This window comes from Carassius auratus, chromosome 31 (genome assembly GCF_003368295.1).
Source record: "Carassius auratus strain Wakin chromosome 31, ASM336829v1, whole genome shotgun sequence".
Classification (NCBI taxonomy): domain Eukaryota; kingdom Metazoa; phylum Chordata; class Actinopteri; order Cypriniformes; family Cyprinidae; genus Carassius; species Carassius auratus.
The window spans coordinates 16,067,254-16,094,273 of NC_039273.1; the positions used below are offsets into that span (position 1 = coordinate 16,067,254).

At 38.2% G+C, this 27,020-nt stretch overlaps 1 protein-coding gene and 1 pseudogene across 7 annotated transcripts; one reads left to right on the top strand and one right to left on the bottom strand.

Moving 5' to 3' along the window:
• Positions 1-237: 237 nt before the first annotated feature.
• On the top strand, positions 238-16,948 carry LOC113050656 (bromodomain testis-specific protein-like). Of its 7 annotated transcripts, none has more exons than XM_026213858.1 (22): positions 238-1,001; positions 3,097-3,393; positions 3,510-3,647; positions 3,742-3,883; positions 3,994-4,115; positions 5,328-5,687; positions 5,782-5,910; positions 6,075-6,284; positions 6,759-6,931; positions 7,046-7,320; positions 9,232-9,321; positions 9,412-9,537; positions 12,087-12,148; positions 12,299-12,458; positions 12,681-12,806; positions 12,909-13,022; positions 13,307-13,398; positions 14,185-14,296; positions 14,381-14,448; positions 14,541-14,734; positions 14,965-15,163; positions 15,723-16,948. In XM_026213858.1, exons 2-22 carry the CDS (start codon positions 3,196-3,198, stop codon positions 15,789-15,791), a joined length of 3,159 nt encoding a protein of 1,052 aa, XP_026069643.1. In that variant the 5' UTR covers positions 238-1,001; positions 3,097-3,195; the 3' UTR covers positions 15,792-16,948. The 7 variants fall into 7 exon arrangements, with proteins under 7 accessions (XP_026069643.1, XP_026069644.1, XP_026069640.1 ...); XM_026213859.1 differs by having other exon boundaries at positions 13,310-13,398; XM_026213855.1 differs by having other exon boundaries at positions 12,681-13,022.
• Positions 16,949-20,286: 3,338 nt separating this feature from the next.
• Positions 20,287-26,441, bottom strand: LOC113051195 (uncharacterized; annotated as a pseudogene).
• Between the last annotated feature and the right edge of the window lie 579 nt (positions 26,442-27,020).

The window sequence follows — 27,020 nt, forward strand, 5'->3', positions numbered from 1 at the left end:
TACAAAAATCCGGACTAAAATACTCTTGTATTTCGAAGAAGATAAAAAGCAAACAAGATTGCAGCAATATGTGTAAACCATATCAAATATTGGGGGTAATTTTATATAATTTTTTTATAAATTTAAAAAAATAAATAAAACCGCGGATCTCCAACCATAGAAAGTAAAAATAATAAAAAATAAGGAGCACGGCGTCAATTGAGCGTCAACTAAGAAGCCAATCACTGTCAAGCAAGTGCGCGTGCGCAGTAGTTGAGTTCGCCTCCCTTCAGCATTGCGCAGTGCGCTATCATATCTTAGTTCTCTTTGTGAGATTTTTTCAGCTGCAGAGATGACCGATGTCCAACAGTTGCCAGAAGATGACAAACAAAGGCACGGGAAAGAGCCGCAATGTAATCACTTGACCGACACTAAAGAGGGAAATTGAGTTACAGCGATCGACAGAATGTTCTAGAATGGTCATGTGATGTCCGGAGACCAGTTATGTCGCACTTTTTTAAAAAAGTACTCTGACGTACGTGTCTGTTTCTTATAGGAGTTCGTCCGTCGTTGTAAAAATAAAAAGGTTTTATTGTAAAATGGCGTTTCGGAGTTGCGTAAGGTATGAAAACAGAGGGAGGTTTCGATTCGATACATTTAATAGAAACATTTTCTCGGCGTTAAAGCCGCGAGGGGGAAGAAGGGAGCACGTGAGCGGTCTCGTCCAATGGGATCGGGCGCTTTCAGCAGGAGGGTATAAATACCAGACGGTTGCCGTGAGAGACGTCCGCCATTGTTGACTAACCTTTCAGAGGAACCGAGTAATTTCAAACGTATACATGTATGTAATGTTAATTTGTTCTGTTGGCGTTGAAAACTAAGCTCAAAACGGTATTTTTCGGGCGCAAAGCATCAACAAGATCCTTCGGTTGGTGAAGTTTCCCAGCAGCGCTCATCCTGCACAGCAACGTCTGTCTCAGTTCGGCAGTTTTAACTTTCTTTGTTGTTCCCGAGACGGAAAGGTAAAATTTTGGATCCAGGTTGAGCTAGCTTGATTTAGCTGGCGGAATGGCTAGGAGAGGAACTGTTAGCTGAGCTCAATGTCACTATCTGGCGGGGCGGGGTGATGTGGGGCTAACTATGCTAAAACTAGCTCGCGCCATTTTTTGGCTCGAGGCTTTCTAACTTGATTATTCAAGTAAATGAGTGTCTGATTATATGTATTGTGTTTTATGCTTGTACAGGTTAACGGGTGTCCCTTAAACCGTTTATTTAAGCAGCGGCTGCACTTCTGTGGTGTTATTATTTATCCGGAAGTTAGTGTTGCGTCATCCGTAGAGGTCGTAGGGTTTATATAACGCATGTCCCTGGATCGAGTAAAGAAACGATACTTTGCCCATAAACACAACGTAAGGCGTATGTTACACTCCTTAAGTATAGGGATGTTTTTTTAATGTCCAGTTTAAATTACAGGTCTGTTTTGTTGACCTACAAAGAATTTTTTCTCTGTTCTTGATGAATGTCGTTCTCCCATCTGCAGTCTGTAATTTACCAAATTGGCACGTGCTTGTCCAAACAAACCAGAATAAATCGTCACAACGTCGCTACGTTTGTATAGACCAATTGTGAGCTTGTAATTGTAAGATAAATAAACATGAATTTTTTTTTTTTTTAAGTGGGCTTTGTCGTCGAAAAGAGGCAACATTCCCTTGCTCCCCTCCAAAAACAAAGACATTCCCTTCCCTATCATATGCAAACTATTGTGAAACTACATGTTTATTTAGCTTTCAAAAATAAACACAACATTTTAACTTTTTCGAATTGTTTTTCTTGTGTTAATACATTATGTAAGTTCATAGGATTCTTGTACAGTGATTTTCTTTTACACTTATTTAAATAAAGTACACCGAATGATCAATATAATTTGTAAATGTTTTTGAGTATGGGGTAAACTACTGTTTTACTGAGCAGGATGATGACGTTTAGTTTGGGGTAAGTGTTGTATAGGATAACCTCTGTAGTTGTGTTGAATAAAGCTTGAGAGCTTCAGAAACAATTTAAAGAAAATTGTGACTATTAAAGCATGATTTCACTGTAATTTGAGCAAGAGTCCTAAGGTTTTTTTTTTTTTTTGTACGACAGGTTCCAACCTAAGCTGCTCTTTCTAGATGCAAGTTGCTCATTTGTAATTTGCATTGAGAAAGAGCAGTTGAAGGTGGACAGTTAATGCAAATAAGCAATACACTAGTAGTAGTAGTATTTCTAAACTAATATTTGGCAGAAACCAAGTAATGTCAGTTTATATATATATATATATATATATATATATATATATATATATCAAAATTTAGGTTAGTCTCATCACCTTAGAATTAATAAGGTAATTAAGTTATTTTACCATGTTCTCATTCTGTGATGGTCTAATCTTTTTTTTTTTTTTTATACAAATTTTGGAAGTTTATTTTTTTTTAAAAGGTTCCATCTACAAAGTATATGGAATGCAACAACTTTGAAGCTCAATCTCAAGACTGCTCAGAATGTAGATAGAACCTTATAATTCCAGGGTGGCGAAAAGTCACATTGGCAGTTTTTGTCTAAACCGCAAATGGTCTTATTTTTCATGTTCTTGGATAAATTTTCTTTATATTGTTATCAATTTGTTTTTGGAAGAAAAGAAAGGTATACTTTTCAGACTCTATACTGCATTTTAGCCAGGAAGTTTCCTTCCTCGTGTCTGGTAATCTAGTTTTGTTAAAGGTTATTTTGGGTGGGGTGTGTTAGATATTTCATTCTAAACTTACATTGATACAATTTGTCAGGAGTGGAGCTAAAAGTCGTTCATTGATTAGGCAATAGAGGGCAGTGCATACCGCATAAAACCTAGAGTAGTCCTGCTAACAAGACTACAGTGCAGTATGACATTAACTAGGAATTTTCACGGAGTGTATTACTAAAAAGCTATTACATCTGCAATCACACTTGTCACAAAAGCACACATGTCACACATGGATTTTGATAGGGTTGTTCTAATCTGCTGCTTTTTCTCAATTGCCTGAAGTTAATAAACAGCAGTGCAGAATGGCATGAGGATGTTGACACTGCTCTCCCTGTTTACAGTGGCACAGACATTGGATGTGTAATGCTTGCTGAGCTGCCTAGGCGTAGTTGCAAAAGCCCTTTCCATACTGGTCACCACTCCCCGGATTGGCTCAGACAATGTCTACTATGAAACCCCCTCAGAACTTCACCTTGAATGGGAATCCCCCTCCCCCCGAGTTCAAGAACCCCAAAAAGCCTGGGCGCCTCACCAATCAGTTGGAGTTCTTAGAAAAAGTGGTGATTAAGTCCCTCTGGAGACATCAATTCTCCTGGCCTTTCAGACAGCCTGTGGATGCAGTCCGCCTCAGTTTGCCAGTAAGTCGCACCATGCTCTGTCATTTAAAGCTATTTTTCCTCAATACACAGTTTATGGGTGCATCCTCGGTTTTAAATTATACTTGCTCAAAGTTATTGATGATATTTTAATTTAGGACTATTATACAATCATAAAGAAGCCTATGGACTTGAGCACCATTAAAAAGCGTCTTGATAACAATTACTACTGGAAGGCAATGGAGTGTATAGAAGACTGCAACACCATGTTCACTAACTGTTACATGTACAATCGGGTGAGGATGCTGCACTCATTTTTTGTAATATTACAAAAAATTAAAGATTTGTAACGTAAGATTTGGTTTCAAGCTTTGTGTGTGTGGTTTTTAGCCAGGAGATGATATTGTTCTGATGGCTCAAGCCCTTGAGAAGCTTTTCTTGGAGAAGGTGGCAAAGATGCCTCAGGATGAGTTTGAGATCGCTGCTTTGACATCTAAAGCTCCTGTGAAAGGTGCAAGGAAGTCAACAGCAGGTATTCAGAATCAATTCAGTACCTTAATTAAATTACCACGTTTTAGGTTTTTGCATTGTGTTTGGTTGTGGAGAGTGGAAATGACATTAACATTTGCATATTTTTTGTAGTGTTCAGGAGGCCACAGTCTCCTGTGTCTGAGGTGGTTTTCCAACAAACCGTGACCGTCATCCCTCCAGATGCTCTTCACCCAAATCCCTCTGCTCCCCTGTCTGCACAACTCACAGCCAAAGTCAGTTCCTCAAAAACCTACTTGCACTTTTAACTTGTGGCTCAGCAGTATCATAAGGGATCATAAGGGCATCATTACTCATTGTACACCTGGTAATAACAGTGTTTTGATAGGAACATCCTATTGTTTTCTTGAATTTCACAAAGTGTGTGATTTAAAAATCCAAATTAAATGGCACTTTAGCAAACAAAAAAAGTTTGAGTCCCATCTCGTGGACCTTTCCGATCCCATCACCCACTTTCTCTCTCACTTCCAGTCAAATCTCTGTAATGTTCTTTAGGAATAAAGACGAAAACGGGTCATTCATTATCCATGCATACTCACAAATGAGTGTGTGAAATCTGTGTACAAGTGTTGTCACAAACAAATAATTATCAATAACTTTTTTTTTTTTTAATAAAATGTATTATAAATTAAAAGTAAAGGCAGTTGAAACCACACTTAAGCAAAAATTACATGCTCCTTTGACCTTGTAAACATGTTTGTATGAAATTTAATGTATTGAATTTGCCTTTATTCTAAGTCTTTATAAGAAGTGATTTTGTACTTTTTTTTTGAGGATTATACACCCATTACTCGTAAGGCTTTGACGTGTCTGCTCTCAGGGAAGAATGTGCTTTTACAGAGCGTCATATGTTTGCTTGGAGGCTAGAAAGCATGGATGGGGAATGTTGATCCTGGAGGGCCTGTATGCCTGCAGAGTTTAGGAAACTGGTAGATATCTTTTTTTTCAGGGTTGGAGTTAAACTCTGCAGGACAGTGGCCCTCCAGGATCAACATTCCCCACCCCTGCTGTGAAGGTAAGGTTTTGCGGAAAGCCTTTACATGGACATTTTTTGCATGTTCTATGCAAATTACTTACTTAGCGTATTTGTTTGCTCAGTTTGAATACTCCAAATTAATTACCATTACAACATGGTAAGGACTAAATTCATGTGCTTATGCATGTGTAAGGGTTTAGGTTAAAAAAAAAAAATCAATCCTGTGTATAAATGTGAAAAATCCATGTAGTTATTAGTAAATGAGACCCAGTGTTTGGCAAGGATTAATTGGCGTAGGTTTTCCTCTTTGACGCAGATGAGGGCTGCTTGGTTGTCTTATACTCAATTATGGAAATAGTGTTTTATAATGGCGCAATAGTAGAGGGAAAAACAGATTGCGTATGATTTTTATTTTTTTCTAACTGTAATCTGCATGTACCTTTTCTTTCAGTTGAAAAATGGTGTTAAAAGAAAAGCAGACACTACGACCCCTTCTGCCTCTTCCATCGCCAGCTCTGAGTCTTATGTAACAGAACCAAAAGTCCTTAAGTTGTTCTCCAGGAGAGGCAGTGGCCGACCCATCAAACCTCCCTGTAAAGACCTTCCTGAATCACCACCACAGCATCAGATGGGCAGAAGGAACAAACTCTCAGAGAGCCTCAAATACTGCAATGCCATCCTGAAAGAGCTGTTTGCCAAAAAGCATTCTGCTTACGCCTGGCCCTTTTATAAGCCTGTGGATGCAAAGGCACTGGGCCTTCTTGATTATCATGAAATTATTCACCAACCTATGGATATGAGTACCATCAAAGTGAGTATCATGGTGGTGTTCATATTACTGGATAAGCTTTGCTTACCTTTTTTATTGTTTGATATGTAAAAGGCATTTTTTTTTTTTCTAACAGAAAAAGATCGAAGCTCGTGAGTACACAGATGCATTGCAATTTGCTGCAGATATGCGCCTCATGTTTTCAAACTGCTACAAATACAATCCACCTGGCCATGAGGTAGTGGCCATGGCAAGGAAACTCCAGGTGTGTATTTAGGTGCTTTGATCATCTTTTAAAATCCATTGGTTGTCTTATTTTCCTTTTGATTTATTATTTATTTTTTTAATGAATACAATGTTTGCATATTGCTTTCGGGAAACTCAGTCTTTCCTGACCGGGTTAATGTTTTAATTTTTTCTTTTATCCAGGATGTTTTTGAGTGTCGCTTCTCCAAGATTCCTGACGAGCCAAAGAATCCAGCCCCAGCATCTAGTCAGAACAACGTAAAGAAGGAGAGAGCACACAATCCATCCCGCTCGGAGAGCAGTGACAGCGAATCGTCTCCATCAGAAAACTCTTCAGACACAGAAGAGGATGAAGAGGAGAGAGCACAGAGGCTCGCCAGCCTGGAGGAACAGGTAAGACTTGTGTATAGACGTTTGAGCCCCTTCACGGATACACACATCCTCTGTGCCAACACCGTCACAACATCGTAATCACGACCAATGTGGTGACTGCCTCCTTCAGCAAATTCTGTGTCATTAATGCTTGTATTCTTTGTACCAAAATTAATTCAAGAATGTTCTTTGCCAAGAAGCGAGAGAGCTCGGCTTTATTAATATAATTAGGAGGACTTTCAAGTCTGCACAGTTACAAATTGATTTTTACTTGTGCATGTGCTGTAAGCTTAATAGGTGTTGTGCTTAAGCATTATATTATTTCAAATTAACGTGTTGCGAAGTCTAGTCTTCTGTGCCAGTGTGAGCATTCAAAATGCTGTGAGGGATTGGATGCTGTCCATTTGTACAGTAGTCTGTGAAAATAGCTTAAGTTTTGAAATATTATTCATATATGTACTCTTAAGTAATGTCATTTCTGTCTTTACTCACCAGCTGAAAGCAGTACGAGAGCAACTGCAGTTACTGACCCAAACACCTCTCCTGAAACCAAAAAAGAGGGAAAAGTCCAAGAAGAGGAAGAAAGAGAAAGAGTCCAGTAAGCGGAAAGGTGAAGAAGTGAAGAAACCGGCAAAAATACAGAAGAGGTCCAACAGCAAGCTGTCAGGGTAAGAAAATGTGTGAAGCACGTGGGCCCTCGTCATCCCCATTTCTACCCTAAGAATAATGTATAGATCTTTATTCTAAGACAAATTCTCAAAGAAATGAAAATGTATTCTCAGGTGGAAGGAGAGCGGAGCAAAGGACTCCGAGGAAGAGATGAATGCTTTACCCATGTCTTATGAGGAGAAACGGCAGCTAAGTCTAGACATTAACAAGCTTCCTGGAGACAAGCTTGGCAATGTAGTGAATGTCATCAAGGCGCGAGAACCCTTGCTCAGGGACACCGACCCTGAGGAGATCGAGATTGACTTTGAGACTCTCAAACCTTCAACCCTTCGAGCTCTTGAGTGCTATGTTGTCGCTTGCCTCCGAAAGAAAACGAAAGAAACAGACAGTGAGTACTCTTCGGTCTATATTAAAGGAACGGTTCACCCAAAAATGAAAATTACCCTGTGACTTACTCGCCCTCAAGCCATCCTAGGTGTATATGATTTTTTGCTCTTATAAACACAAGACGCGCATAGTATCCAACTACAGAATGGCAGACCTGATGAATGGAGAAGTGCAACGAAAAGCTGTGAGGCGCACTGATCAAAGATGTCCATCTAGCGCATATTTACATTGAATGGTTTACAAAGCTCTGCTGCTTTATAAACTTGCTTTTCTGAGTAATCGTGTCATCTCCATAAGAACCATATGATTGCCAGAACAAATTTACTGGAATTTTTGAAAAGGTTCTGTTCACACATGATCTATATTAATGGTAACTTACCAGTGTAGACTGTATGTGTGAAAGGGGCTAAACTCTTCTTCTGTATATGCTGTGTATGTGTATTAACGTTCATCTGGAAAAACAGTACGCATTATCTCACTAGATTTGTAATCTAAATTATATATAAACCAACAAACATGGGAGAATATCAACCTATGTCTAAATATGCCACGTATTGTACATCACAATTTCAAAATAAAAGTTTCTGCCTGTGGCCAAATATTAATTTAATCACCTTGTAAAGTTAAAGGTTACCAGGCCGTTGGCTCCCCCTGCAGGTATTTGTTTTAATACATAAAATGTACTTGAGTTGGGTTATGTTCATATTATGTATAGGTACATTACGTTATGTATTTTATCAGCGTAGTTCAGTACAATCATGGAACGGCTGTAAGAGTGTTTGTGAGAGTTGATTCTCGCAAATGCTCATATGGCTGTTGCCAGAAGTCAGAGAATTGACTTTAGAATTTAAAAAATGTAAATATATTTGTTACAAAAACCCATCGATCTGCTTCAGAAGACATGTGTTGCGGGCGTATGGGTTAGTTTTATGATGGATATATGTGCTTTTTTGGAGCTTCAAAATAACAGCACCATCCACCACCAGTACCAAGCTTGAAAGAGCTAGGATCAATTTTAAAACTGTGTTCGTCTGCAAGAAGAAAGTCATATACACCTAGGATGACTTGAGGGTGAGTAAATCATAGGGTAATTTTCATTTTTGGATGAACTGTTCCTGTAAGAGCTTTTCATGCTGGGAGACATTATATATGAAATATGTAAATAAAATTTAGGAGTAGTAGTACTAAAAACCTTTAACACCAGGTCTAATACCACTAAATGGCATGCAAATCAAAAATATTTGCATATGTTTTTGACACGGCAACTACATATGCCAAATCAGTGATACTTATCGTTATCTGAAAAAAATATAATGCCCACAGATTATAGCAGTACAGTATTTTCGCTTCATTATGAAGTTCATATTGTTTTTTTTTTGTTTGTTTGTTTTCCTAAAAGTTAATATTTATTTAAAGGATTACTCCAACCAAAAATTCAAATTGTCATTAATAGGGCTGCTCCGAACACAATCGGCCGATCGTTCATGCGCAGAACCGGCTTTACTGACGAGATGTGCATAACGATCGGCCGATTGTGATCGGAGCAGCCCTAGTCATAAATCACTTACCCCATGTCGTTCCAAACCGGTAAAAGCTTTGTTCATCTTCGGAACACAATTTAAGATGTTTTGGATAAAAGCTTGTAGGCTTGAGACTGTCCCATAGACTGCCAAATAAATAACACTCAAGGTCCAGGAAAGTATGTAAGACATCGTCAGAATAGTCCTCACAATGACAAAATATTCATTTTGGGATTGTTTACGTTTTTTTTTTTTTTTTTAAGTTCTTGATTAGTGGTTAAATTCGCTATTTTCCAAACAAAATAGATGCATACTCTACAACTTTCGCAAAAAAGTGTGTAAAAGGAGAAATTGTATCTTTATTTTCATTGGTGATCTTTTTACATCATTAGAAAAGAAGCTCCAGAAGAAGTCTAAAATCAAGGAAATGGACAAAGAGCCAAAATACACGAATGGAGAATCAAACGATAAAAAGACCAAAAGTAAGTACGGTATATGTATTTATTTGTTTATTCCTTTATGTAATCATATAAATGCAGTATAAAGCTGTATGTTTCCCCTTGTGTGTGCAGTTGAAGCGGAAGGGGAGTGTAAAGATGTGAGCCATCCGTCTCGTCTGAGTGACAGCAGCAGCAGCTCGTCCAGCTCTGACAGTAGTAGTGACTCTAGCTCCTCTGATAGCTGTGACTCGGATTCAGGTTAGCTGCTTCACACCAAACCTTTATTTCACTCACTGTCTCTCAGGCCAGTCTGTTGCCCCTGCTATCTATTTGGCTACTGATACAGGAAATGAACCAAAAATTGTAAAGCTTACTCGGACACGTCCCCAGTGCTATAAACTTTTACTTATTTCACCTTAACACTGACTGGAGAACATATACTTTAAACATTACAGTTTAACATTATTATTATTATTATTATTAATTATTATTATTATTATTTTTTATTATTATTTTATTGTCATTTACAAAAAAAAACACTGTATGTTCCTTTTGTGTTCCCCACACTTGTCCTTTTGTGTTCACTTTTGTAATATTAAGAACATTGTGCACTTTTGACTCCAAATTAGTAAAAGAACAAGTCTTCTCTCTTTCTCTTTCACCATCTTTCTGTATTTTTTGTTGAATGCTATTATTTATTTGTTTTCCAATGTTTGATATTTTGTTCTTGTTTTATCACAATCACTTTGTATGTTGTTGCTGTGGTTTAAAGGGGGGGTGAAATGCTATTTCATGCATACTGAGTTTTTTACACTGTTAAAGAGTTGGATTCCCATGCTAAACATGGACAAAGTTTCAAAAATTAAGTTGTACGTTTGAAGGAGTATTTCTGTTCCAAAAATACCTCTTCCGGTTTGTCACAAGTTTCTGAAAGTTTTTTTCGAGTATGGCTCTGTGTGACGTTAGATGGAGCGGAATTTCCTTATATGGGTCCTGAGGGCACGTCTGCCAGAAGAGCGCACGCTCCCGTATAGCAGAGCACAGACATTCACTGATCAGAGCGAGAGCGTCGCGAAATGTCACAAAAGGAGTGTGTTTTTGGTTGCCAGGGCAAGACAACCCTGCACAGATTACCAAAAAAAAACCAGCATTAAGGGACCAGTGGATGGAGTTTATTTTTACAGAGCATCAACGGAGTTGTGCAAGTGTTTGTTCCCTGCATTTCGAAGATGCTTGTTTTACAAACAAGGCCCAGTTTGACGCCGGATTTGCACATCGTTTATTTCTTAAGGATAATGCAGTCCCAATGAAAAAGGGTCACGATCGTGTGTTGGAAGCGCATGCGGTGAGTAAAACTGCTTCAAATATCTCTGTGTTGTTAACTTAGCTATCGGCGCGTAAGCACATCAAGTAAACAACATGCGATGTAGTCATCAAACTGCACTTTCCACATGTACAGCTTAAAAAAAAAAAAAAAAAAAAAAGTGGAAAATGTGGAACTTAGTCATTTTCCAAAACCGCTAAGCAAATATATACAGTTTCATTACATACCACATAGAGACGTCGTTGCTGATGCTGCTCTTGTTAAATTTCAGCCTCTGGATCTGATTCTGGATCATAAATAAACGGCTGAATCTGACTGTAAGCCATGGTTTGTTTTGGATGATGGTTTTTCCCTCACTGTAATGTCACAGCGTCCAAACGCTCTCAACGCAAAAGTCTACTGGCGCTCGTGATTCTTTAGCTCCGCCCACACGTCACGCCTCCAGTCGGTCGTGTTTTTCCGGGAAAAATCGGCACAGACTATCTTTCTCTTATGAATATAATAAAACTAAAGACTTTTTGGAGTTATGAAGGATGTAGTACTACTCTATAGGTACTCAAGATTAACAGGATATTGAGTGAAAACGAGCATTTCACCCCCCCCCCCCCCCTTTAAGACAAGTTATAAGACCAGCTGGCTCTTGGGGTGGGGTAGTCCTTGTTTTATAGTTCCTCAGCACTTTCAAGTTTTAAATAGTTCTAAGGGTTTAGAAGAAATGCCGGTTTCCAGTTTGGACCTTCACCAAACATAACTGAGAGCAAATTCTGTGTCATATATTATTGTCCCTGTTTAGAGTTACAGCTGGTCCATTTTAAATTGCTGCTTTGAGTCATTACTATGTGTTCCCTTGTTGCATTACCTTGTAATTTCACTCTTTGTACATGTGAGGTTATGCAGAGATGTATATTTAATAATAATCTATAATAGATTGTAAAAACATACATTGATATGTTGTATGTCAGGGTGCTTGGATTGTAAACTATAGCTGGAACATGGAAGGTAGGACCGAAACATTAAGAGGCAACTACTTATCTGCAGGATATGCAGACTTTAAGCAGGACGTGTTAATTTGATTTACCTAAACAGATATAAAGCTTAACACCCAGAGATTTAAATAAAACACATTTTCATAGACTTAACTGTATGTTAAGATAAGAGTTTGTGTTTTCTTTCATTTTGCTTTATTTCCCTTTTTTATTTTTATTTTTATTTTTTTTTACTTTCATTGTTTACTCAATCACAACACACTTTCACAAGCGGTGCACACTTTACTTTGGGGGGCAAATTTCAAATTAAAGTGTGCATATATATATATATTATTTTTTTTTTTTTTTTTTTTTATAGTGATTGTGACTTTATAGTACTTAAATTGCATACACAGTTTATCTGAATTCCCCAGGAATGCCCCTGGGATGGTGTTGGCCTTTCCCACAGTCATGACTGAAGTGAAATGACCTCAGTGTGCATTATGCGTGTCTTACAGAACGGAAAGCTAAAAGGAAGCAAAGCAAACCCCCTGGCCATGCCCACAGAAATAAAAACAAGGTAAAAAAGCATACAAGCCAATGAAAGACGATCAATATCAAATGGCCTAATCCCACTCCTTTAATATTTGGCACATGGAGCATTTCACTTCATGCAGTGGCAGATTTTTCCTGAGTGAAATATTGCCCGCTTGTCCCCCTCCCCAAACAGGCATCGCAGAAAACCATTGCAGAGGTAAAGGATTCTTCTTCTGCCTCAGTCGTGATGTGCCAGTCTCGCACAGCGTCTCTAGTCTCAGAGGCGGACTCCAAAGACATGTTTGCATCACAAGCAAAACATCCTGCCGAGGACATCATCATGGCGATCCCAGGTTAGGCTCGGTGCCGTTGTTCACACTTCTGTTCACACTGATGTGTTTTCTGTGACTTCATCATTATGTACAAAACAAATGAAATGACCTCCAAAAATGAAAATGATTTCTTCTATTCCTAATATAAATCTAAATCTGAATTTGGAGACCAGTTAGTTATCGGCAGCTTTGAATCAACACTTTAATGCTTTTGTCCATCCCTCTGCCCTCCTTCCACAACAGCATTACACAGCCTACTGCCTCTTCAGCCATCCAGACCTAGCAGCAAAGCTTCTCCGCTACCACGTAAAACCTGGACGGCCCCTTTACCACCCAACCTACCTCCAGACCAGGCCACCAACACTTTATGTAACACTTCTACCTCCTCCCCCAGTAATGACATAACAGCCATCTCACCCAAATGTTCCCACGTGTCGGTCTCCCCACACCCACTCACTTCACTCCTTTCAGACCCATCATTCCCCCGTAGTCCCTTGCTCGATCCTCTTGGCCCGCAGGTCTCTCATGTTGGCCCCCCATCGCCTGCTGCTGCGGAGAAACCTCGATATAAGTCTGAGCAAGAAGGTAAGAGCTCGGCCTTGATGTGTCAACTCCGCCGCCCGCTGATCTCCGTCCCTCGCCCGCTCCCCTCGCTGTGTTACCGTTGTATATCTGCAACTTTCCCCTTCCGTTGTGGGTTAGCATTGTATGTTCATCCTAACTGGTGGTTTGAGTTTTGTCATCCGTATAGTCCTCTTACCAGCTGCTTGTCATTGCTGTCTCTCACTTACAGCGCTGCTTTAATGTATGTGTAAAACAGAATATCCTTCCAAGTAAACTCCATCCCTTTTTTTTTCTCCTCAATCTTGCAGCCGTCCCTCTTCTTCTGTCACCACTGACCTCACCTCCTGCAGCCATGACTATCACAGGATGTCAACCTACCTCCAGCTCTCAGTTTGAGGTTTATTTCTTCTTAACTTGTCTTCATATGGAGAAAAACTATTTTGTATGGTTTCTTTTTAAGTTGTTAGAAGGGATTTTATAGTAGTTTGTTGCAAACTCCTATTCATACACTGAACGACTGAGGGTTGTACATTATCAGACTTTAAAGTCACTCTGATCGCAACAAGCTCATGCAGAAACGTGTGCCTTGTTGCTAGGAGGCGCATGACAAATCATGGGTTGCAAAAATTGGCTCAAAAAATATCCAACCTGTTTGGATTCATAGTCTGACGCGAATAAATCGGTGTCTGTCACTGTCAAACACTAAGCAGTTTTCTATGAAATCTGTCAACTCAGATTTCCAGACTGGCTCTGACTTTTGGCAACTAGCATTGACTTCTCCAGGCTGTAAATTTGGTTGAAAATTGCAACAGAAGTCATGAAGTTTATTCCAGACTTCAGAAAGACGAACAAGAAAGAGCTTGTAAATTGCAGATAGAAGCGTTGACTCAAAAGATTCATTCAAAATGATTATTCAGGAAAGTAACACTGCAGTGTTGCTCTGAGATGCACAAATGTTCTTCTCCAGCTTTGTGTGGGGACTATATTTATTGGAGAAAGAAAAGAAAAACAATGTGTCTAAACTCTGTGTTTGTTAAACATTTGGATATAATTAAAATCACATTTGTGTATGTGAAGAGGGAGTTCAGTGAAGTAACAGCGTTTGGACCCAAATGAATGATGTTTGACCAGGCTGTTGCTGGTGACACACAAATTACTTTTTGTACTTGCTTTCTCTCTGCAGCAGTGTGGATTGTTGTCACCTCTGCATGAGAGTCCATTAAGCAACATGAGGGATGAGCAGAGCTGCCCGGAGACACTGGAGGAGCCCTCTGTTCAGTTGCACAAAATGCACGGTCCGTATTTCTCCCACAGCTTTCCATCAGACTTCTTTATTTTTCTCTGGTTTCTTGAAATGGGGTCTTTTTCACATTTTCTAGGAACCAAGGACGATGGCAGTGAACTATGCAAGCCCATTCAAGATCCCAAATCCAACCTGCCTAAAAAGGTACCAATGCTTTTCCTTATGTGGGTACCAAATAAAAAACGCAATCTTTGGTGTTCTCTCCGATAACCTGGACCTGTTTGTTTGTGTTAAAGGATATTGTCTTAAAGCATGCAGACTCCTGGACAAGCCTGGGTAAGATGGCTACTCAAAATCTTTGCCCAATCAAATCATCCAAGGAAAGTTTCCAGCAGTTTCGCAAAGTTGCCATGGAGAAAGAGGAACGAGAGAGAGCTCGTAAACTGCAGATGGAAATTGGTCGAGGGAAGATCAACTCAGACAAAAGCGGGTATAAACAGAATCTTATTAAAGGCAACCGTAAATAAAGCTGTTAAAGTTTAATTTTGGAGGCATTTCGATCTCTGCATGGCAGTAGACAAGATTCCAAAACCTAGTGAGTTTGACAAATGCATTCTAAATTGTATTTCTATTATTAATTTACCCTCATATCCCTCTGTGATGATTATACGACTGTTCTCCCTGATCTAGCTGACTGTGTGATCTTTTAATGATTTCTAGTCTGACGCAGCAGCTCCAAAAAACCAACCTGGACTGCACGCCTTCAAAGCCAGAAGTGGAGTCGGCAGAGCTGCCTCTGATGGCGGCCATCTTGGATACCCCCAAAGCCCCTGAGCCCTGCTCTCTTCCACAAAGCTCTGTAGACCAACAACGAGAGATGGCTCGCAAGAGAGAGCAGGAGCGTCGCAGGAGAGAGGCTGTGAGTGTACTATGCATGTTATAAAAAAAAAATGAAATGTACTTTCTATTTAATGCCTTAAGGCAGTGGCACACCAGACAAGAAGCTTTTTTTCAAATTCGAACACTTTGTTTTCTGTGAGTGTATGCACACCAGCAGTGCCGTTCTGCATCTGTCCACGGCACCCAGCTACGAATTGAATTACGAATTGTTCTAGATGCGGAGCGGTGCTGCGATTCTCGTCTGGTGTGTGCCCCCCTGAATCAAATGAGTTATTAGATGTTCTTAACCACAAATATTTGTACATTATTATATAACTATTTAATCATGTTTATTATAATGTTTAAGTACAAATATCTTATGCTGTTTATTAGCGTTAATAACATTAAAGACATTGTTGTGTTCTTAATAATAACCACAGTTAACATTGTTACTGTGTTACCGTTTAATTGTTAATTGATTTATAATTATTATTTACTACTAACTTTTGATGTTATTGTTATAAAATCATTATTAACAAATCTATTATTTATAAAAGTTCATAAAGTAATGCTTTTCTTGTTCATGTTGTTTCTCTTAGATGTCTGGAGTCATTGACATGACCATGCAGAGTGACATAATGGCAACTTTTGAGAAGAACTTGGATTGAGATGTAAACAAATAAAAAAAGAATTGCTTGTGTGTATTGCGCTACGGTTCAGTGAACAGTGTAAGCTGTCTTTTCCCTTCCTGTTCCATGAGTCCTGGCGACTGAAACGGGTCTTAGTCTATTGACAGACAAAAATACTGCAATACAGCTGCATCACTTCACATTTGTACTACGTTAGCTCCTGTAAAAATAAGAAAACAGTCGAGGACTGATGGTCGTGAATGATGTTGTGAGACCAATATTTGCACCATTAATAGTGTTGAGTGTATATTCTTGTTTTCGTTATTTTGATCCGTTTAAAGCTTGGTTTCAGAAATGCCTGCACTGAACTGCTGCCGATTGTCTGAGGCAGTTTGGAAAAAGAAAAATGTCTGTCGTTTCACAAAAGTTTTTGTGTTCTTTAACATTTTTGTTTATTTTTTTTATACTGAAGAATGTTTACTTCTCTTGATTATTATTGCGATCTGATTCTTTGACACATTCCCTCGACTCTTCTGCTGTATGAATATTGCATCGCTGGTCGTCTTGAGCTAGCTGTTGTGAGAACTGTAAAGGATATTCCTGTCCAGGGCCCAGTCCCTGTTTGTCTTACTAGCTGTTTTTGAAGTATAGCAGTAATTTAAACAGGAAATAAGTTGGCTGTGTTAAACTGGTCCTGTTGAAGTTATACATGTGTATATATTAAAATATATATATTTCTGTAGTGAGTGTCAGAAATGTAACATAAGCATGTGTGTATAAATATTTAGCATTTTGTTATGGGGCAGCCAAATTATTATTTTTTCCTCTCCAGGTATCCGCCTACAAAGAATCAGACTTCGTAAGAGGAGTTAATGCATTTCCTGTGCATCTATTTGTATTTATTTGGAAGTGCCGTGCCATAAAGTTTCTCTCTTGGAGATGATAGGCAGTTTCTGTGCCTAAAGTCGGTGTTCTCCAGAGCCGTGTTGATTCCAAGGTGTGATCTGGTGATTGTACTCCACTGAAGATGTGTTCAAAAACGTTTTTGACTATAATGGTTGTGGCAGTTTTCATCACAAGCACTTTATTCATTACACCACCATGCTGAGGTGTCACATGCTATTGAGGGGAACAAGAATATTGTTTCAAAGAAATCACATTCTAAAAGTTAAATCAATAAAAATATTTTCATTAAAGTTTGTGCATTGTGGTCACTTAATTAAGTTGAACATTGATTTTGGAGTCATTTTTGTTACAGTATATATTAACGTCACCATCATACACCAAATAACAAATGTTTAAAATAGCTATTTTAAAAAATGTATATGAAATATTTTTTGAGCACCAAATTAGCATATTATAATTTCGGAAAAATCCTATGACACAAGACTGGAGTAATTGTACAGAAAATTTTGCTTTGCCATCATATAAATAAAGTCGAACTTTTATTTTCAATTGTAAAATATTTCACAATATTACTGTTTTACTATATTTTTATCAAATAAATGCAGCCTTGGTAAGAGACTTTATTAAAAACAAAATCTTGCCTATACCCAAACTACTTGTATATGAATGAGATTAAATGGAAATAGTTTTAATTTAAAAGTAGGCATTCACTAAGTGATGTTTTGTGCTATTCGGTGGTTTGTCTCATTCAAAACATTCTATTAGATAAAATCAACAAAAGTATACAGTATTGTTCAAAATAATAGCAGTACAATGTGACTAACCAGAATAATCGAGGTTTTTAGTATATTTTTTATTGCTACGTGGCAAACAAGTTACCAGTAGGTTCAGTAGATTGTCAGAGAACAAACAAGACCCAGCATTCATGATATGCACGCTCTTAAGGCTGTGCAATTGGGCAATTAGTTGAAAGGGGTGTGTTCAAAAAAATAGCAGTGTCTACCTTTGACTGTACAAACTCAAAACTATTTTGTACAAACATTTTTTTTTTCTGGGATTTAGCAATCCTGTGAATCACTAAACTAATATTTAGTTGTATGACCACAGTTTTTTAAAACTGCTTGACATCTGTGTGGCATGGAGTCAACCAACTTGTGGCACCTCTCAGCTGTTATTCCACTCCATGATTCTTTAACAACATTCCACAATTCATTCACATTTCTTGGTTTTGCTTCAGAAACAGCATTTTTGATATCACCCCACAAGTTCTCAATTGGATTAAGGTCTGGAGATTGGGCTGGCCACTCCATAACATTAATTTTGTTGGTTTGGAACTAAGACTTTGCCCGTTTACTAGTGTGTTTTGGGTCATTGTCTTGTTGAAACAACCATTTCAAGGGCATGTCCTCTTCAGCATAGGGCAACATGACCTCTTCAAGTATTTTAACATATGCAAACTGATCCATGATCCCTGGTATGCGATAAATAGGCCCAACACCATAGTAGGAGAAACATGCCCATATCATGATGCTTGCACCTCCATGCTTCACTGTCTTCGTACTGTGGCTTGAATTCAGAGTTTGGGGGTCGTCTCACAAACTGCCTGTGGCCCTTGGACCCAAAAAGAACAATTTTACTCTCATCAGTCCACAAAATGTTCCTCCATTTCTCTTTAGGCCAGTTGATGTGTTCTTTGGCAAATTGTAACCTCTTCTGCACATGCCTTTTTTTTAACAGAGGGACTTTGCGGGGGATTCTTGAAAATAGATTAGCTTCACACAGACGTCTTCTAACTGTCACAGTACTTACAGGTAACTCCAGACTGTCTTTGATCATCCTGGAGGTGATCATTGGCTGAGCCTTTGCCATTCTGGTTATTCTTCTATCCATTTCTCCCACGTCTCTCTGGTTTTGCTCTCCATTTTAAGGCATTGGAGATCATTTTAGCTGAACAGCCTATCATTTTTTGCACCTCTTTATAGGTTTTCCCCTCTCTAATCAACTTTTTAATCAAAGTACGCTGTTCTTCTGAACAATGTCTTGAACGACCCATTTTCCTCAGCTTTCAAATGCATGTTCAACAAGTGTTGGCTTCATCCTTAAATAGGGGCCACCTGATTCACACCTGTTTCTTCACAAAATTGATGACCTCAGTGATTGAATGCCACACTGCTATTTTTTTTTAACACACCCCTTTCAACTAATTCAACTAATTGCCCAATTGCACAGCCTTAAGAGTGTGCATATCATGAATGCTGGGTCTCATTTGTTTTCTGAGAATCTACTGAACCTACTGGTAACTTGTTTGCCACGTAGCAATAAAAAAATATACGAAAAACCTTGATTATTCTGGTTAGTCACATTGTACTGCTATTATTTTGAACAATACTGTATATATATATATATATATATATATATATATATATATATATATATATATATACACACAGTACAGACCAAAAGTTTGGACACACCTTCTCATTCAAAGAGTTTTCTTTATTTTCATGACTATGAAAATTGTAGTCACACTGAAGGCATCAAAACTATGAATTAACACGTGGAATTATATACATAACAAAAAAGTGTGAAACAACCGAAAATATGTCACATTGTAGGTTCTTCTCTCCCGGACAATCAAAAATTGCCAAAAAGGCGGGAGCTAGTTGCTGAAGCCACACCCACCTAGCACGACGGCAGTGTCAGCAGCGGCAATCCACCTGTCACTCAAGTGGCTACGCCCTTAATTATGCAGAACTTTAAGTCTTAATATAGTTTCAACGGATGAGTTATAAAAAAAAAAATCACCCCCCTCACAGTTGTCATGAAGGGCAAAATTTGCTATTTAGACCAAAATCATTTTTTGCACCAGGCTGTAAACATGTTTTTTCCTGCTGTAAATTTGGGCATTTTAACATGGGGAGTCTATGGGACTGACTCCCTTTTGTATCGTCCCTTATCGTCAATAATATGTTCCTGCACAACCGGAGGCTGCAGTTTCAGGACCGCAGATCTAGAACCTCAGTTCTAGGACCCTAGTTTTTTGTGACAGCGCCACCTACCGTACTGGACTATAAAGCGATGGCTTCAGTTTCAGGACCGCATTTCTAGGACCCTGTTGGTTTAGTTTGTAGTCATGTTTGTATATAGCATCAATATGTTAATCTCAGTAGTATTTTTTTTTAAATGTGATTTTTTTATTCAAAATGTAGCAGAGGATAATTACCAAGTGTGCTTTGAGTCACAATTTTAAATTTAAACGTGAATCTACACAAAATATAAATGAAAAATGTATATACATTTTAAAACAATTGTAAAAAATGGAGAACCTTAAAAGTCTTAGTCTTTTGAATTATACAGTATTTGATTAACCTCCTTAAGGTAAATTAGCTCATAAGTTAAAGTTGGAATCAGCATATGGAGTCTAAATTACAGCAGATATTTTAAAGGTTGTTGTGAGACAAGACACAAATGATTCAAGAATGTTTATTTTGATATATATATATATATATATATACATACATATTTATTTTTTAACAGCACTAAAAATGAACCCCTTTCCCATCTGGCTGTAGGCTTGAACTCTAGAGAAAGAGAGACCGAGAGATGGAGATATATGTGTGTGTGTGTGTGTGTGTGTGTATATATATATGATTTAACACTTATGCACTGTTGGGAGTTTTAGAGAGAGAGTCAGACAGAATATTCATGTTACTGACATCTAATTACAGACTTCAAATGTGCAAGTACATAAGAACAATACCCACCAACTGAATGACCACCAAATGCTCCTAAGATCCCTGTAACTTTACTATAAAGTCCACCAGTCTCTTTTCTTCTGTGGTGCGGTGATCCACAGACTCAATGTGGACTGGGACCTTCTCAGAGACAGCACTCGGTCTTGGCACTTGGTAGACAGGCTGAAGAGTTCCTTGGACCAAGCTTCTGGCCTCATCAGTCCAGAAGGCAAACCGCTGACCATGCCTTTCAGACATTAAGAAGATTAATCTAAAGTATTGCATAGGCAAAAACTAAGGCATTTGGTGCACAAGTGACACATACAAATGTCTAATTTACTGAAAGGTGTGGTTTAAAACGGTTTAAAGCATAGGTAGTTCCAGTCTGTTTGTACAGAAATTAATATACATATATTGTTTAGTGGTGTCATACCCTTCTATTTTGAAGCGCTCCATCAGAAGAAGACACCACCACTTTCGAATTAAAGGCATGTCCATCTGAAAGATGCGTGACCGTGATGAGGAGAATCTTTAGTTAATGATGTATCTATTTTCTTCATGACGAAGAGTGTACACACAGACAACATGTAAAAGTGAGATTTTCTTGTACATTTTTTTTTTTTAAATCAACTAACCTCCTGGAAGTCAAACCCCACATCTGTCACAATGCAAAGGGTGTACTGCAATAGAAAAGATGGAAGACATTTTATTCACAATGTTGACAGAAACTTGTATATACTTGACAAAAAATCGAGACCTTACCATAAGAATGAAAATCCCGCAGTCATTCCCAAAGTTTTGGCGTGGCAATCCCTAAAAGCAGCAAAACAGGTAACACGCAAGTCAAATAAACGCAAGTCACTGCCACTCTTTTAAATGATCACATCTACATGATATGAATATGGGATATAATTATATTTGTTTGGAGTAGCTAAATGTCCATTTATTAATCACCGCAATATCATGCCCAGTCTTTTCAGTCCAGCTCCCAGGATCTATTGTTTGTGCAAGATTCCAACAAAAAAAAAAAAAAAATGATAATGATAATAATGTAGCCAAAATATTATCAGTACAGGCTATAAGAACGTAGCCTGAAATATATCAGTACAGGCTTTTAGAACGTAGCCGAAATATATCAATACAGGCTATAAGAACATAGCCGAAAATATAAATTGTTATATGAACATGTCAAACAGTATGCCTCATTTGTAAACCTAAAAATGGTTCTGTACTCATCATCACCAAATCCAGACTCATGCATTGCGTACAGTGAGTCTAAAAAGACAATCTCGCTCATGAGTGGCTTCATGATCTATAATATGATATTTGGTAAAAGTTACACAACATTTTAAAAGTCATTAGGACAAAAAGTAGAGCTGGAACTGACAGTTTGAACTTTCATGAGTTAACAATTACCACTACATGTACTATCTAGAATCGTGGAACAGTACCAATCCCTTACACAGAGAATGAAGTGCTCTGGCCCATTTGAGTTGGTCCATGCTGAAAACACCAACAAGTCTTTCATGTCAACATCCTCCTAATATTAATTAAAAGTCTTGTCATAATGCAGATCCACATTTCTGTAACCACATAGATATTTTATTTTATGCATACTCACTGGAAAGTTAACAGCCATATTTTTTGGTGTACACTTCCATGCAGGAATTACGTACATGTCCTCTATATATATGTCTTTTCCCTATCGTAAAAAAAATAATAATACTGAAAGCTTGTAACTACTTTGAAAGTAGACAATTATATGAAAGAATACAGTAACATAAAGTACATATGTTAATTTATGGTTTAATCTCACATACATGTTGCTGAGCTGCTTCAAGAAGCAATTTGAAGCAGGCATTCCCAATCTACAAGAAAACAGCCAAAGCAAATATCATAAAAAAAAAAAAAAAATAATTCAATAAAAAAAAATACAAAAATAACTAATCCCCTCCTATTTTTTACAAAGTTCCCACTATGCGCCTGGGAATCCATGTTTCTTTGTAACCCTAGGCTCCAAAACTCTTCACGGGTGAGACATGTGGACCCTTCTTTTATAATAATTACTGCTCCAGGCCGTCTTGTGTCCAGAACATAGCTGAGCTGGAAATAACAATTATTATTACAGGAGCTAATATTCTTGCATTCGGATGGTTTACAATGACTTTAATATTTAAACCAGAAAGACTTAAAAACATGTAGATAATAAACTTTGACTATATCATGGTTACATTGTGCAATTAAACAGTGGGTGACATGCACACTGTGGGGTGTGGCCTGTACAGATCATAGATCAAATATATTTTACACTCATAACTAACAATCAGATAATAGTGTGAGGCACAGAAAACAATTAATTAGCTCACCAGTTTGTCCTGGATAGGATTCAATTCTTTTTCCCAGGGCTTAGACAGTTTTGAGAGGCCAAAGTGTGCTGGCTTTGGCGCAACAAGGAACGATGGCTTGGGCGCAGTCTTGGGAGCTGCCTTGGGAGTGTCAAGGGATGCGTTCTTGGGCACTGTCTCTGCTGAAACTACAGCAGAAAATTACTATAAGTGTTCCTATTCATACAGGTCAGTCCATGTTCAAAACAGCTAACCCATCAAATGAAAGAAGTTCTTAGCACTGATATTCCATAAGCCTTTTGTCATGCAGAAAAACATAATTAAGAATTTGACAAGGGAAGAGCAGAATGAGTCCCTCATTACTTACCAGTTGGTACATCAATGCCGATTGGAACAGTGGAGACCTTCTCTGGGGATACCGGATTAACTAAAAATTAAATAATTATTTCAAAATCGAACAATAAATGTTCTGCATTTAAAACAGAATAGCTTAAAAAGAAAAATAAAGAATTACCCAACACTGCCTGGCTGTGCCTGTTCATTGTGACATCATTTCCAAAAGCCTTTTTTATGTTGCCTAGACGTTGTTCATTTCTGTACGTGTTATGATGGTGTATAATATTCCTCATAAGGAAAAGATGTGTTGAAGGTAAAGCCATGTTTAAAAAGTAATTATTTTTTCTTCATTCTGGAAAATAGCTGTTCTGCAACTTGACTGTTTACTTTTCCAGCCAGTTGTGGGACTGTGCGAAGCTTCCGCAGAACATCACGGGGATATTTCGTATTGTCTTCGTGGAACCGATCATACAGAGCATAATGCTCTGCTGAACCAGTAACTGGATGGCCTTCAGGGTCTGGAATATTTTTTTTTACAATTCAGCCAAGGTAGTGAGACCTTCAGTTTCCCATCTTTGGCTTTGGCTATGTTGTCTGAAGTTGGGGGGTTTAACCGTCCTTCAAAAGGTTTGAAAGGCAAACTTTCTGGTTCTCTAAGGTTCATGTTGCTAACCCACGTGCAAAGTCATATATGATAACATTTGGCATGTGCTTCCAAGAAAGCAACATGTCTGCAAAGTCACGTGGGCTTTCTGCTCGAATGTTACACTTTATGCTGTACACAATGCCACATGGGCACATAATTACAGCCCAACCACCTGAGATGGGGGGAAAAAAAAAAGTAGTTTAACCAACTAAAAAGGGCTTCATCCGTACAGAGTACACTGAAAATAAAAGTCAGATAATTAAAGAGAAGCACCTTTGGAAGTTATTACACCCAGGGACAAACCCTTCAAAATAATGGTAGCACACACAAAGTAAACTATGTAAAATGTAGCCTACCTGAAGCAGCCCAGATCTTTTGAAAAACCTTGTCGTATGTCTGCCTGGACTTCATTTCATTTGACAATCTCAGAAGGAGGTCAGCTCGTGATCCAGACGAATCTAACCCACACTCCTTACATAATTTCCTAACCACCTGAACCTATAAAATATAACAAATTAAATATATGAGGAGACACATGTTTTTGAAAATAATGGGAACTAAGAATAGAAAATATAATGAATTGTGTTTTTACCTTCTGCTTGTATAGTTCCTCTCTTAGGCGGTCCTCTGTTACTGCCATTTCGGTCGGTTTTGGAGGACGGACTTTTTGATATTCCGTATTAAGGACATGGTTTGAGCTACATGTTTTTGGACCTATCCATGGTGCCCAAAAGTTGTAACTTGGTGGGACTATAAAAGTATTTTTTTGTTGACCTTTCAAAATATCACATCAAACAACAAATAATTGTTAAAATAGCTTAATATCTACATAGTGATAAATGTAAACATGTTATGCATCTATGTCCATGTTTGTTTGCCACACAATTTAGCAGTCATTAAAAAAAAAGGCTAACATATTTAGAAATTGTTTGCTTGCTTGAATTACTTGTTACAAATCCTCGACCAATCCTCTCCAATGAAAGTGCTTCCCAAAAAGAATGCATATCAACCTCTCCGTTGAAGTCTTCTGGGGGTGGTGAAAGGTCACTTACTAAAGAAATAATGTAAAAACATTACACAGAAGTCAAATGTGTATAGAAATTAAAAGCTGTTTAAAAACTCTGGGTGTATTTGGGCGAAAATTAATACTAGAAGATAACACTTTTCAATGAAAGCATGTTTACCTGACAAATGGAAGGCCCCCTTCTTATGGAGGTCCATGATGACAACTGGTGGATGGTCCCCACAGTTCACGCAGGAATACTCATAGTCATGTTCTGTAAGAGCTTCAAAGTGAATATATCCTTGCATAATCGTATCAGCTGAGGGAAACTGCACACCGGTGGTCCTTTCCAAATACTCCACCACTCTGCTGACAGCAGTATGGACCTAAGAAAGAAACATAATAATGAAAAAACAAATTATACCATACATTTTAACTGTACATTTCCCCCCACAAAAGGACTAAATTACAGACTATACTTCAATTAAGATAAAAAAAAATACCTGTAGCATATTCCTAATAGTTATGCATAAAGGGAGGTCAAGGAGTATCCGATCATTAAAATTGTGTATGCCATCTTTCCACTCTTGGTAGCGAAAGTAGGCTCCACACTGATGACAAGACTTACAGTAGGTAGAAACATCTGGAAATTCAAAGATTCAACAAAAATCACAGTTTCCAAAACATTCAATTATTTTTTTTAAGTATCCCACAACTCCCATAGCAGATTTACATTTTAATAATAGTAATGAATATACATAATGGAATTACCTTGAACAATACGTGAGCTGGTGAGGATTTTCGCCTTTTGTGTAATAAGGACTGGGTCACTCAGGGGTACATTGCCAGGGCAGTGCTGGCACATCATCTCCTCTGGAATTAGATGCCTTGGGTATTCCTTTTCCACTGATGGAAGCCGAAAATGTAACTTTTTGTTCTTCAGAATATACTGGACCATGACTTTCAATTGGTCCTCTTTTGGTGGATACGTTATGTCACCCAGATCAGCCTCATCATCTCTGTTTTCATCACCTGCTGATTTTAGGACTTCCACTTCCTCAGTGCTCCGCACTTTTCTGAAAAGTTCACGGTGTGTCTGAAATAAGTGCCATTTTCCTATATATTTGTTTATGCATGATCTCTTTGTCCGATGACAAGGACAGTGCCATGAATTTTTTTTTGTGTCATACGACACAATGACCCTTCCCAATCGACTGTAATATGACACTGTAGGCTCATAAATGGAGATGTATTTCACTGACTGAGGCATTCCAATTTTGCAGTACACAGACAAAGGTACATGGATGCTGTTGGCAAGGTTTTGCAGATCAAGGCAAACCTTCTTTTTATCCTCACCAAACCACTTGCTCTTCACCATTTCAGTAAGTGTATCTTCTCTCAGTACAGAAAAAGAAGCATAGGATGAACAGTATGATATTGATTGAAGGTGTATGCACTGATATGCTTTCAATCCACTCCTCCATGCCAACTCCATGTTCACCTGGCACTCAGTGGATTCACAGAAAACATGTTGATTTTCCCCCATATCTTATTTTGAACATGCAGAGGTATACTGGTACCATGAAATGATTTGTGGACGGTATAAATTCCATTCTCCAGATCGATACATTCATTCTGAAGGTGGGAGGTTGCTGTGATGTCCTTTCGTTTTCTTGTGTGCTTCCTTTCTATGTGCCTCTTTAAATTTGTCTTGTGCATGAGATGGTGGCATATGGGACACTTTTTCTTTAGTTTTGTCTTCACTCAGACCCTTTGCATCTGTTCACTTGGAGTTGATGGCAGAGTGGTGGTGGTTGTAATTGGATCTAGCTGGATCTAGCATAGTGGTGGTTTTTGTAGTTGGATCTGGGATGGTGTTGGATGCTGTTGTTGGAACTGCCAACTTGATCTTTTTTGGAGATGGGATGGTTGTCAATGTCGGAGCTGGGATTGTGCTGGTTATGTCAGGGTGCTTCTCCTTGCAAGAAGACAAGTGTTTAATGAAATCAGATTTACGTAACAGCATCGACTGGCAGTGGATACAGTGGTAATGCAACTGTGGTCGGCAATGTAACCCACATCTGTGACTGTGAATGGTATAGCCTATAATGGTGTAACAAGAACATAGAATAGATCATATATTTCAATTTGTAAATTATGTATACCCAAAATTTGAATTAGGTGTTTGGTTTTCAAAAACAAATAAGAGAGCTTTGATTCACTGCCCAAATGGAACTGATCATAAAATACATTTTACTTTTAATGCACATTTTAACTCCAACTGCATTTCCTGAGGGA